The sequence below is a fragment of the Ascaphus truei genome, chromosome 4 (genome assembly GCF_040206685.1).
Source record: "Ascaphus truei isolate aAscTru1 chromosome 4, aAscTru1.hap1, whole genome shotgun sequence".
Taxonomy (NCBI): Eukaryota; Metazoa; Chordata; class Amphibia; order Anura; family Ascaphidae; genus Ascaphus; species Ascaphus truei.
The window spans coordinates 34106771-34118819 of record NC_134486.1 but is presented as its reverse complement, the minus strand read 5'-3'; the positions used below and the strand labels follow the sequence as shown (position 1 = coordinate 34118819).

Genomic DNA, 12049 nt, shown 5'->3' with positions numbered 1-12049 from the left:
ACTAATCTTTTATCTCTACTATGAAGTTACTGCCGGGCTACATGACAATATTAAAAAGAAAGGAATATAAATCCAGACAGCCATTTTTTTAAATCAATTGCTCATAACATTATCTAGTTTTTTTAAGTTTTCATTGGCACTTCAAATAGAGATACCCATGAGATGCATTGAGATACTATACAACAAAAAAACAGCAACATTTTCAATGGCATTCCACCCTCCTTGTTCTTTTGGGTTTGTAGAGTTACAGAGGGGTCTAGGTTTCTCTCATTTATGATGCCACTATGTTCCATGACATTGGAAGACAAAGTGTGGTCAGAGCTAATAGTCTTTATTGGTTTTTTTTTGTTGCTTTATGCAATTTATTCACTCAGGAATGTGTTTGAATTTCCTTATTGATGACTTTAAAACAAAAGCTACTGACCTATAGATCTACTGTACAAGCAACTTCGACTTAGTTTTATAAGGTCCCAACAGTTTCCGTGGTGCTGTACAGTCAGCAAGATAGAATACACTATAACACACTAAAATATTTAGTTAACATGTACTGGTACAAATGACACATTTGGGCCTGCCTATTGCAAGGCAACAGAGGTTGGCCCTTAGAACCCTTGTGCTAGGCCAGTGGGAAAGAAGCAGATATGGTTCTAGCCATTGTGTTAAAACCTGCCTTCTACATGTAGCCAGGTCCCCCTTGCCTTATTAACCCCCCTCCTGCTGGTGCGCGAGACGCGCGTTACTAAGGGTTGCGGCCGGTTGCCAGGGATGCGATCGGGCCGGTTGCCGGGGACGCGATCGGGCCGTCGTTAAGGCCGCGATCGCGTTGCTGTGGTTCCGTCGGTTCGCGGAGCAGGGCGCCGCCATTGTTAGGGGCGTTGCGCATGCGCAAGGGCTAGGAGCACCGAGAGTACTGCAGGGAGCTCGCGCCTGCGCAGTGGAGGCCCCGAAAGCCCGCGAAGCACTAGCCTATGAGAGGAGGGCTCTGGAAGAGGACTTCAAGTCCCATGAGCCTCTGGAATGGCCCCATGACGCCAGGGAGCCAATAGGGCTGGAGGAGCTCTGTTGGCAACATAGAGATACATTTCGCGCGCAGGGACCACGTGAGCAGTTGATATCAGGAGCAGCTACGGGAAGGAGGTAGGGTGCTGGAGTCAGTGACTCCCGGCACTAGGCCAGTACTCCCCTAGGCCCCAGATAGCCCTGAGTCACCCTAGCGGAGTGTGATAAGGACAGGCCCTAGGTTAGGGACTCTGCCCCATTATCTATACGCTAGTTAGGAATCCCGCGGACGCTGTGCTTTCCGCTGCGAGGCTTGGGTTTAAGCTTGGCCACTAAGAGACTGCTAGACTATAATTGCGGAGGCCCAGTACGGATTGACTGCGGCCTGTGGATATCAGCTGGTTCTCGTCAAGGTACAGACGGTGGGGAGAAGCAGTGATATTATCCACGCCGGAATTCACCCCAACTTCGGAGGACATCCCAGTGATTCCCTGCGGTATAGCAGTACTCGTGGCTGGAGCCCGGGCAGGTAACTCACCAACTCACGTGCTCCAACAAGGCCTATCATCAGACATAGTGGCTGCGCAGTCACACACATATATATACACGCTGGTCTATGAATTGGGAGTGCGAGACTTTGGGTTGGACTCACTGGACTTGAGGGTGGGATCATTGTGTTGGGACAGTAGCGGCCGCCGCGATGCATAAAGTGTGGACACCCTCCGGGGTGTCCGTTAGTGTTAACCTCAGGGCGACGTTGAGTCAGGTTGCCTTTGGAAAGGGACACCTGTTGTTACCGTTTGACATTGCATGTTTCTAGGCACAGCAGTAAAAAGGTATTCGTTCTTATCCAATCAGTTGTATGTGGTTATTGGGTATTGTCCTGCGAGGAACCACTCCCCTTCTGGTGGGAGCCATCGCAGGTGGAGGCGCTGCACCATTGTAATTGTATATGCTAGTATATTGCCCCAGGTTCCCCGTGGCGGAAGCTCAGCCCTCCTGTGAGCCAACAGGTAATGCACCACACCAAGTAACACTATATGTTTCCTGCACCCCCACACTATATCTGCGATTGGGGGGGGGAAACCCGTTACATTTGGAGGCGCTGCTGAGAGCTTAGACCTGGGGTGCCCTATTCAACAAACGTTCTAAAATGTCACCAATATTCCCGTGCCTGTCGCACTCAGAAGTATATGAGTGGGCTATGAGGCTGGAAGTGCCACCGACCCACACGCTTGCGGTGTGCTGCATCCCTATAGACGTCCCGTCTATGGCCATACGAGTAGCTTTGCGCCAACACTCTCATCTCTGGGGTACAAACGCCCTAGCCTTGGTAGATCAATGTACAGAGACCAAGGGGTATTATTCAGTGTTAGTGGACATTGGGCAAGATGTAAATGAGGAACAAGGACCGTCCAGCGTGTGTTTTGACGGCCCGGCCGAGTCGAGTTGTGCGGTGGTGTACCCCGCGCGGCCCATCAAGTCCGAACCCGACAGCTCCCGCATGAACTTGGAGGAGGTGGATATGTGTGCCTCGTCTTCTTCCCCTGAGAGTTATTGTGAGTCTACTGAAGGTGCAGCCACCGACCACAGTCCGCTGCCCAGTACTGCACCGGCCCCGACTAGCGGGGGAAATGAGATCCAAATGTTAGTTCAAAGTCTTGCCGAGTTGGGAGGAGCCAGGGCTGAAGCATCAATGCAACAGCAATTTCGTAAACTGAAAATCTTTTCAGGCACTAAACCGACACCGGCGGGCGAAGAGGCGTTTGACACATGGATAGAGTATACTTCACAGGTTGTAGAGGAATGGACGTGCCCTGAGCTAGTCAAACGACAACACATAATGGAGTGTCTACGGTCACCCGCTTCCATCACCATACGGCTGGCTAAGGATCAACATGCAGATATCACTGCTCAGAAAATGTTAGAGACGCTTGAGCGTGCTTACGTGCAAACAGAAGATGAAGGCCAACTGATGCTGAGGTACCTCAAACTTCGCCAGAAGCTGGGGGAGGAGCTGTCTGCCTATCTCCACCGAATTAGGAAGGTCCTATGGGATATGCGGAAACGAGACCAGATCAAGTCCACTCAGGTGGATGAGTATTGCTGGAATCAATTCCAGAAAGGAGCACTTCCCGACAACCCTATCGCCATCATGGTTAAATGCTCCCTGATGCGGAACGACCCCCCTTGCTGGGAGGATCTAGTGGATGAGATCAGATATCCAGAAGGAGAATTGGAGCACAGCTACAAAAAAATGCTAGAGAGTGTTTCACAAAATGAGAGGTTTATTATGGTCAGAGCATGGTTGACAGAAAAAATAGAGCCCTCAGGCCCCCACCGACATGTTTCGAGCGTGCGCTCTTTATCAAGGTGTACAATGATCTAATATTCCCCCTTACCTAATATAGTCTCCTTTTCCCGCCAAACGTCCCGTTAACCCGTCGCTTAGCTGTATCACCTGCAATGCGCCCTGTTGCCAGAGTGCATCATGAGTACCACGCTTCACGGCGGGTGTCGCGGTGACGTCAGCGCGTCAAGAAACACAACAAACTTTATTGACAATATAAACTTAACAATCTAACATAACTTCAAACAACTTTATTAATCTATTGAAACATAATATATATTAACTAAAGATACAAACATATAATACGGATAAAATCAATTTAAAAAAACACAAGCAAGTTTAAAGAAAAATTACAAGCAAGCTTTAATGAAAAAACGCTGATCGTTACAAGTTTAAAAGAAATATTTATATTATATCAACAAGCATGAGGCATATGGCCGGTTGCATACTCCCGCCAAGGCCAAGAATCCCGCGACTACAGAAGAGGAGGTCGCCCCTAAGGGCTCGGGCCACAAAGCTAGGCCCACTCGCAACTCCCCTCCCCCGTACCGTGGCCGTTCTGAATCAAGGGACCTCCTTTGCTACACCTGCGGTAAGAAGGGCCATTTCACTTGGGCCTGCCCAGAAAGGTAGGACTCCCCTGAGGACAAAACCCCCACTCGACGAAACCCAGCCCGGACGATGGTATGCCGAGCACAAGCCGCCGGACCTGACGTGGAGACCCCTCAAGGGAACCCCAATGCCCCTGCGGATACCGAGGCAGGGGTGGAAGCCCCCAACCGAGGGGCTTACAGCCAAGTAGGCCCTGCAGCCATTGTGCCAGTATTAGTAGAAGGGATCTACGCATCGGCCCTACTGGATACAGGGTCGCAAGTGACCATCATATACCAACCGTTCTATGAACAGCACCTCCGACACTGTACACTGAGAACGGCCGAGCATATGACAGTACGAGGGCTAAGCAATGAAGACTACCCTATCGCTGGGATTGTACAGGTGCAAATGGAAATACTCCAGCTGAACACCGGAAACAGACACCCCATGCAATTAGCGGCCTTAGTATGCCCGGAACCCCAAGGACAGTGCAAGTACCTGATCATTTTAGGCACTAACGCTGATATAGTACAAGCAGTGTTCCGGGCGTACCTGAAAGAGACTAATGAGTTACCTCTAGCCACCGCCCTTCTAGATCCAGTTCTAAGAGAAGAGTGCCAACGGATCTATGCCCTGGAGCGACATGGAGACCTATACAATCGTCAGGCCGGACTGACGACCATATTACCAGGGGGAGTACAAAGACTGCCTGTCTGGTGTTGTTACCCTGAACGAGATAGGGATGATCAGCTTTTCTCTCTGGAGAGTACCCCGGAAGAAGAGGGCCAGAGAGGATATAAGATACTACCGGAGGTGAGGGAGTGGACAACTAGGATTCCACGCCGAACCCACGTGTATGTTCAGAATATCTCTCCCTTCCCGATGGAGTTGGATGCCGGTCAGAAGTTGGGTGGCATATATCCGTTCAGCCCGGTAGTAGACACACCTGAGGTGAAGGCGGCGGCCGCGGATGAGCGTTTCGTCGAGCTGGATTTCAACTTCGGTGATTCGACACTGTCCACCCATTGGAAGGAGTGGCTGGCCACGCAGTTGACTCAACGACGACATGTGTTCTCCATGAGTGAGATGGACGTCGGGTGTAGTTGCAGCGCCCAACATACCATCCGATTGAGTGATACCACCCCGTTCCGAGAACGATCACGCCGCCTCGCCCCGCGGAATATAGACGACGTGAGGAACGCCCTTCGAGATATGGAAGATGCAGGGTTTTGACAGAGTCCCGAGGCCCATACGCGTCCCCCATAGTGGTGGTGCGTAAAAAGAACGGATCTGTACGACTGTGCATTGATTATCGGACATTGAACAATCGTACGATACCGGATCAGTACAAGCTCCCACACATCGAAGAGATACTGAACGCGCTGAATGGAAGTCAATGGCTCAGCGTGCTCGACCTCCGATCCGGGTACTATCAGGTACCTATGAGCGCGGAAGATCAAGAAAAAACAGCTTTCGTCTGCCCCCTGGGATTCTATCAATTTACTCGTATGCCCCAAGGTATATGTGGGGCGCCTGCTACGTTCCAAAGGTTGATGGAGAAGACTATCGGGGACATGATTCCACGGGAGTGTCTGGTATACCTGGATGATATCATCGTCTTCAGAAGGACTCTGGAAGAGCACGAAGAACGATTATTTAAGGTGATCGACCGTCTGGGGAACGAAGGTTTGAAATTATCCCTAGACAAGTGCCGGTTTTGCCATACCTCGGTGACCTACGTGGGACACATAGTGTCTGCCAAAGGGATAGCCACCAACCCTGCCAAAGTAGAGGCCGTAGTGAGCTGGCCTTGCCCTGAGAACGTCACAGAGTTGCGGTCCTTCCTGGGATTCTGTGGGTATTACCGCCGCTTCGTGGAAGGGTACTCGAGCAAGGCTAAACCCCTGAACAATCTGTTGAAGATATACCCGTCAGAGACCGGGAAGAAGGCTGTATCGGCACGCCAACCGTTCGGGGACAAATGGACATCCGAGTGTGAGCAGGCCTTCCTGAAACTGAAGAGGTGTCTGACCGAAGCGCCCGTGCTTGCATATGCGGATCCCGAACAGCCATACGTCCTGCATGTGGATGCCAGCCACAATGGACTGGGAGCCGTCCTGCACCAGAAGCACCCGGAGGGCCTGCGGCCTGTAGCTTACATCAGCCGCAGCTTGACACCCAGTGAACAGAGATACCCCGTCCACAAGTTAGAGTTCCTGGCTCTCAAGTGGGCTATTACCGAGAAACTACACGATTACCTGTACGGTGTTGACTTTGAAGTAAGGACAGATAACAATCCCCTCACCTACGTCAATACCTCGGCCAAATTGGATGCCGCCGGACACCGCTGGTTGGCCGCCCTGAACAGATACAGATTCTCCATGAAATATAAGCCGGGGCCCTTGAATATAGGGGCTGACGCTCTCTCCAGACGACCCGGGTTAAGCGCTGTTCGAGATGATGAGGAATGGGAGGAACTCCCAGGACCCGGCGTGAGAGCTATGTGTAGCATGGCTGCTATCGTCAACGACCAAGTGGCCTTTTCAGAATTACGAGCAGCTGATTCATTGGGATGCCGGTCGCAGGCTGTCCCAGCCACTTACTGTGATCCCAAAGGGATGAATATCACGCCTGATAAGGTGTTATGGTGGAAGAACCTGGTAGACTACCAAGTACGAGACCCTGTCGTTAGTATCATCCGGAGAGCTGTAACAAAGGAGAACCCTGCCCTTCTTAAGCGCGCGCCCAAAAACTTGGTGGCCTTGCTCATGCGGGAGTGGGACAAATTCGAAATAGACAATTGCTTACTCTATCGGGTGGTACAGTACCACAACCACCCGGATAGGAGACAACTAGTCCTCCCTAAGAACCTACAATATCTGGTGCTGAAGTCCCTACATGATGATCTTGGGCACCTTGGTACAGACAAAACCTTGGGGCTGGTCCGAGATCGGTTTTTCTGGCCTAAGATGCGAGAAGCCGTGGAGCGTCACTGTCGCCGATGTACTAGGTGTATACAGCGAAAAACCCTGCCTACCCGAGCGGTCCCCATGGGTCATCTGCAGAGTTCGGGTCCCATGGACCTCGTGTGCATGGACTTTATGTGCATTGAGCCGGATAGCCGGGGAATATGCAACGTGCTGGTCATCACAGACCACTACACGCGGTATGCTCAAGCTTTCCCTACTAAAGACCAGAAAGCCATCACCGTGGCGAAGATATTATGGGAAAAATACTTTGTACATTACGGCCTTCCCAACCGCTTTCACTCTGATCAGGGGCGGGATTTCGAGAGTACATTGATCAGGGAACTGCTCCGAATGCTGAACATTGCCAAATCCCGAACGACCCCGTATCACCCCGAAGGAGATGCTCTACCCGAACGTTTTAATCGGACATTACTAGACATGCTCGGAACACTACAGAATGCTCAGAAATCGGAGTGGAGTCGACATGTAGAGACCTTGGTGCATGCGTATAATTGCACCAGACACGAGTCAACGGGATTCTCCCCATACTTCCTGATGTTTGGGAGAGAAGCGAGATTGCCAGTGGATGTGCGTCTTAGAGTCTCAATGGATGGGATACATAATGCTACCCATTTTAAATATGTACAACGACTCAAAGATAGCTTGCAGCAGGTGTATCAGCAGGCAGAGAAATCCACCGCTAAGCTAAATGCTGATAATAAGAGGCGATACGACCATAAGGTCAGATATCGGGAACTTCGGCCAGGAGACGCTGTGTTGCTTCGGAACTTAGGTGTCCCAGGAAAACACAAATTGGCCGACCGTTGGAGAGACGGAGTGTATGAAATAGAATCTCAAATGCCTGGCCTCCCGGTCTATCGCATCAAAGATACTGGCGGCCGGGTAAAGGTATGGCACCGAAACCATCTTCTTCCTATTCCACAAGTGGAAGATGAAGAGACCGAGATACTGGCCACACCACTCAATGGTGAGCCCGACTTTTCAGAACTGGGTCAAGAGACTGTCCATAACGAGACCCACTATGACACTCCTGAAGATCCTATGGAAGGACCCTCTCAAAGGAACTACTCCACAGAAGGGGCATCTCCCAGAGGAGCTACGGGTAAAGGGCCCTGTAGGCCAACGCCTACTAAGGTGGCACCAACAGGCCAGCCTTTGGATCCACAGAGCCCGAGATTTGTGCCTAACAGAGACTATTCAGAGACATTTCTCCCCTCAAGGGAAGAGGCAGAGCCTCAGGACTGTGCTTATTACTCCCCCGAGGGAGTTGCAGAAGAACAGCTCCGACGGAGCTAAAGAATCAGGTATCCTCCAACTTGGGTAGCCTATGATCAGATGGGGGCACCCCATTATGAGACTCAGCAGTGTTCTCGGAGCAAGATCCAATCTGTGATTGTGATGCTCACGGAATTGTGCAATATTGTATAGAGTCATGCATGTGCTAAGTTATGTTTTCAAATGCATTTTCATTATATAACTGCTGTATATAGTTACATTGAGTTGTGTCCCAAGCGAGGATGTTGGGGATTTTACCGGGGGGAGGATGTAGCCAGGTCCCCCTTGCCGTATTAACCCCCCTCCTGCTGGTACGCGAGCCGCGCGTTACTAAGGGTTGCGGCCAGTTGCCAGGGATGCGATCGGGCCGGTTACCGGGGACACGATCGGGCCGTCGTTAAGGCCGCGATCGCATTGCTGCGGTTCCATCGGTTCGCGGAGCAGGGCGCCGCCATTGTTAGGGGCGTTGCGCATGCGCAAGGGCTAGGAGCACTGGGAGGACTGCAGGGAGCTCGCGCCTGCGCAGTGGAGGCCCCGAAAGCCCACGAAGCACTAGCCTATGAGAGGAGGGCTCTGGAAGAGGACTTCAAGTCCCATGAGCCTCTGGAACGGCCCCATGATGCCAGGGAGCCAATAGGGCTGGAGGAGCTCTGTTGGCAACATAGAGATACAATTCGCGCGCAGGGACCACGTGAGCAGTTGATATCAGGAGCAGCTACGGGAAGGAGGTAGGGTGCTGGAGTCAGTGACTCCTGGCACTAGGCCAGTACTCCCCTAGGCCCCAGATAGCCCTGAGTCACCCTAGCAGAGTGTGATAAGGACAGGCCCTAGGTTAGGGACCCTGCCCCATTATCTATACGCTAGTTAGGAATCCTGCGAACGCTGTGCTTTCCGCTGCGAGGCTTGGGTTTAAGCTTGGCCTCTAAGAGACTGCTAGACTATAATTGCGGAGGCCCAGTACGGATTGACTGCAGCCTGTGGATATCAGCCGGTTCTCGTCAAGGTACAGATGGCGGGGAGAAGCGGTGATATTATCCACGCCGGAATTCACCCCAACTTCGGAGGACATCCCAGTGATTCCCTGCGGTATAGCAGTACTCGTGGCTGGAGCCCGGGCAGGTAATTCACCAACTCACGTGCACCAACAAGGCCTATCATCAGACATAGTGGCTGCGCAGTCACACACATATATACTGTACACGCTGGTCTATGAATTGGGAGTGCGAGACTTTGGGTGGGACTCACTGGACTTGAGGGTGGGATCATTGTGTTGGGACTATAGCGGCCGCCGCGACGCATAAAGTGTGTCCGTTATCGTTAACCTCAGGGAGACGTTGAGTCAGGTTGCCTTTGGAAAGGGACACCTGTTGTTACCGTTTGACATTGCATGTTTCTAGGCACAGCAGTAAAAAGGTATTCGTTCTTATCCAATCAGTTGTATGTGGTTATTGGGTATTGTCCTGCGAGGAACCACTCCCCCTCTGGTGGGAGCCATCACAGGTGGAGGCGCTGCACCATTGTAATTGTATATGCTAGTCTATTGCCCCAGGTTCCCCGTGGCGGAACCTCAGCCCTCCTGTGAGCCAACAGGTAATGCACCACACCAAGTAACACTATATGTTTCCTGCACCCCCACACTATATCTGCAATTGGGGGGGGGGGGAACCCGTTACATACATTTGGATTTTCAGTGACTAACTAGGCCCTCCTGATTATCTGAAGAGAATCTCACTGCTATTGCTTAAGTAAGAGCCATGGTATGAAAATAGGCAACCACTGTACCGCCAAGAATTTCAATTTTTTTTATCTCCACTCTATTGATGTGTTTTTTACAAAATAGAATATGAAATGGTGCAAAATATATATACATATAAAAACACATCCCCCCCAATAGATATAAAAATACACCTCCCCACAATACATATAAAAACACCCCCACCCCCCACAATACATATAAAATATAAACTTACCTTGGGGATGGTCTCAGGTCTCTGGCCAGGCCCGGTAGCTGCGGGGGGCCTGGCGGCTGGACAAAGCAGTTGCCCCCCGCAGCCACCATGACACCTGTCCTGGCACGCACTGCCCGCCACACGTTAAGAGAGGTAATACCGGAAACATAAATGTCCATTATAACCTCACGTTTTTTACCAGACGCAGGGGCAAAATACTGGTATATCCGTTTCAAACTGGACACCTGGCAACCCTAATTGTTTGTGTAAAGGGGGGCTGCTGTGTGTGTGTGTCTTCAGTGGGTGTAAAGGGTGGAGGAGGGCTGCAGAGTGTGTTTTGTTGCTGTGTGCGTGTGTCTGCAGTGTGCGGGTTTACAGGGGGCTGGAGTGTGTTTGTGCATGTAGAGGGGGGCTGCCGGTGTGTATTTTGTGGGTGTAGAGGGGGACAGCAGTCTGTTTTGTTGGTGTGTGTCTGCAGCGTGTTTTGTGGGTGTAGAGGGGGACTGCAGAGTGTTTTTTGTTGGTGTTTGTGTGTCTGCAGTTTTGTGGGTTTACAGGGGGATGCAGTGTGCTTGTGGGTGCAGAGGGAGGGCTGATGTGTGTGTTGTGTGTGTGTTTTCAGTGTGTGTTTTGTGAGTTAGAGGGTGAAGGACGGCTGCAGATTGTTTTTTGTGGGTGTAGGGGGGGCTACAGAGTGTGGTTGTGTATATAGAGTGAGCTTACAGTGTGTGTGTTTGTGTGTATAGAGGGGGGCTGCAGTGTGTATATAGTGGGGGGCTGTGGGTATGTACAATTTGATTTTAATAAACACATGCACTAAAACCATTAGAATGTAGATGATCATGTTGATAAAGATTAATATGACTACTAAAGTGTCTATCTTTTTTTTGAAAAATGTAAAAAAAATAAAGATAAATAAGCCTACATTTAGTTTATATAGCCTGGGTCCCCCTTTTGTCCCCTTACCTCCCGGCGTGGCCGCGAGTGTCAGCGGAGGCAGGAACCAGTGCTGATAGTGTGTGGGGGAGAGCTGCGGCAGGTAGCAGGGTGACCGTGTCACCGCTGCTGCACACTTTGCAGGGCGCCACCATATTGATCAAGCGCGTGCATGTGCAGTACGAGTTGCGCATACGCAAAGGGCCTATGTTTGCGGTGGCCATTACAAGGGGGATCGCACATGCACAGAGCACCCTTGGAGCGGCAGCCATTACAGGTGCAGGTCCGCAGGGGAACTACAATTCACAGCATCCCCAGGGGCTGTTAGACATGTGCTGCTACATAGCCAATGGGAAGGCCAGGTTCATGGGGCAGGAGATTGCTACTTGTGGCGCGCTTGCAGCCACGCCAGTCAGAGCTGGGACACAGAAGGGTGAGGGTTAGTGTGCAGGGTGTTTGTGGCCCCTGCATTGGCTAGAGACCCCCTTATAGGCCCCAGCTAGGCACAGACTCCCACTAGTTTGTGGATACTACTAGATAGGGACATTGCCCCGTATTGTGAATTGTGTCAAGGTCACAGCAAGAAGACGCCGCGCAGTACCAGCGACCTGTGGTCTGGGACCAGATCACCCCACAGATAGAGACTCTCTTCATGGTGGGGCCCTCCAGCTGGATACAACCCCACGTGGAGGCGGACACCTTCGCTGACGGCGACAGCGTGGGACAGAAGGGCCCTCTCTTTAGTCACCATTACCAGGTGCTGGAGCACCTGGCAGGTATCAACCAAGTCCTCAAGTGCACCAACTATAATTTACAGAGATGTGTAGCTACAGCGTGTGTGTGGTGCAATACCTGTTGCTCACAAGAGTCCTGAGCCTCCCCTGCTGGGAACCTGGGGCGCACCTGATCGGTGCTCGGTAGCGCCTCCAACTGTATGGGATTCTATATGTAGAAAA

The 12049-nt window shown here is 51.4% G+C and overlaps 1 protein-coding gene across 1 annotated transcript in view; it reads left to right on the top strand.

Moving 5' to 3' along the window:
* Positions 1 to 12049, top strand: part of LOC142492246 (uncharacterized) — a 36462-nt gene that overhangs the window by 17521 nt on the left and 6892 nt on the right. Inside the window, exons 3-6 of the mRNA XM_075594917.1 lie at positions 2187 to 3295; positions 3773 to 3941; positions 4023 to 5169; positions 5571 to 6383. Coding sequence (XP_075451032.1) covers positions 2187 to 3295; positions 3773 to 3941; positions 4023 to 5169; positions 5571 to 6383 — 3238 coding nt within the window. The remainder of the gene's footprint in view (positions 1 to 2186; positions 3296 to 3772; positions 3942 to 4022; positions 5170 to 5570; positions 6384 to 12049) is intronic.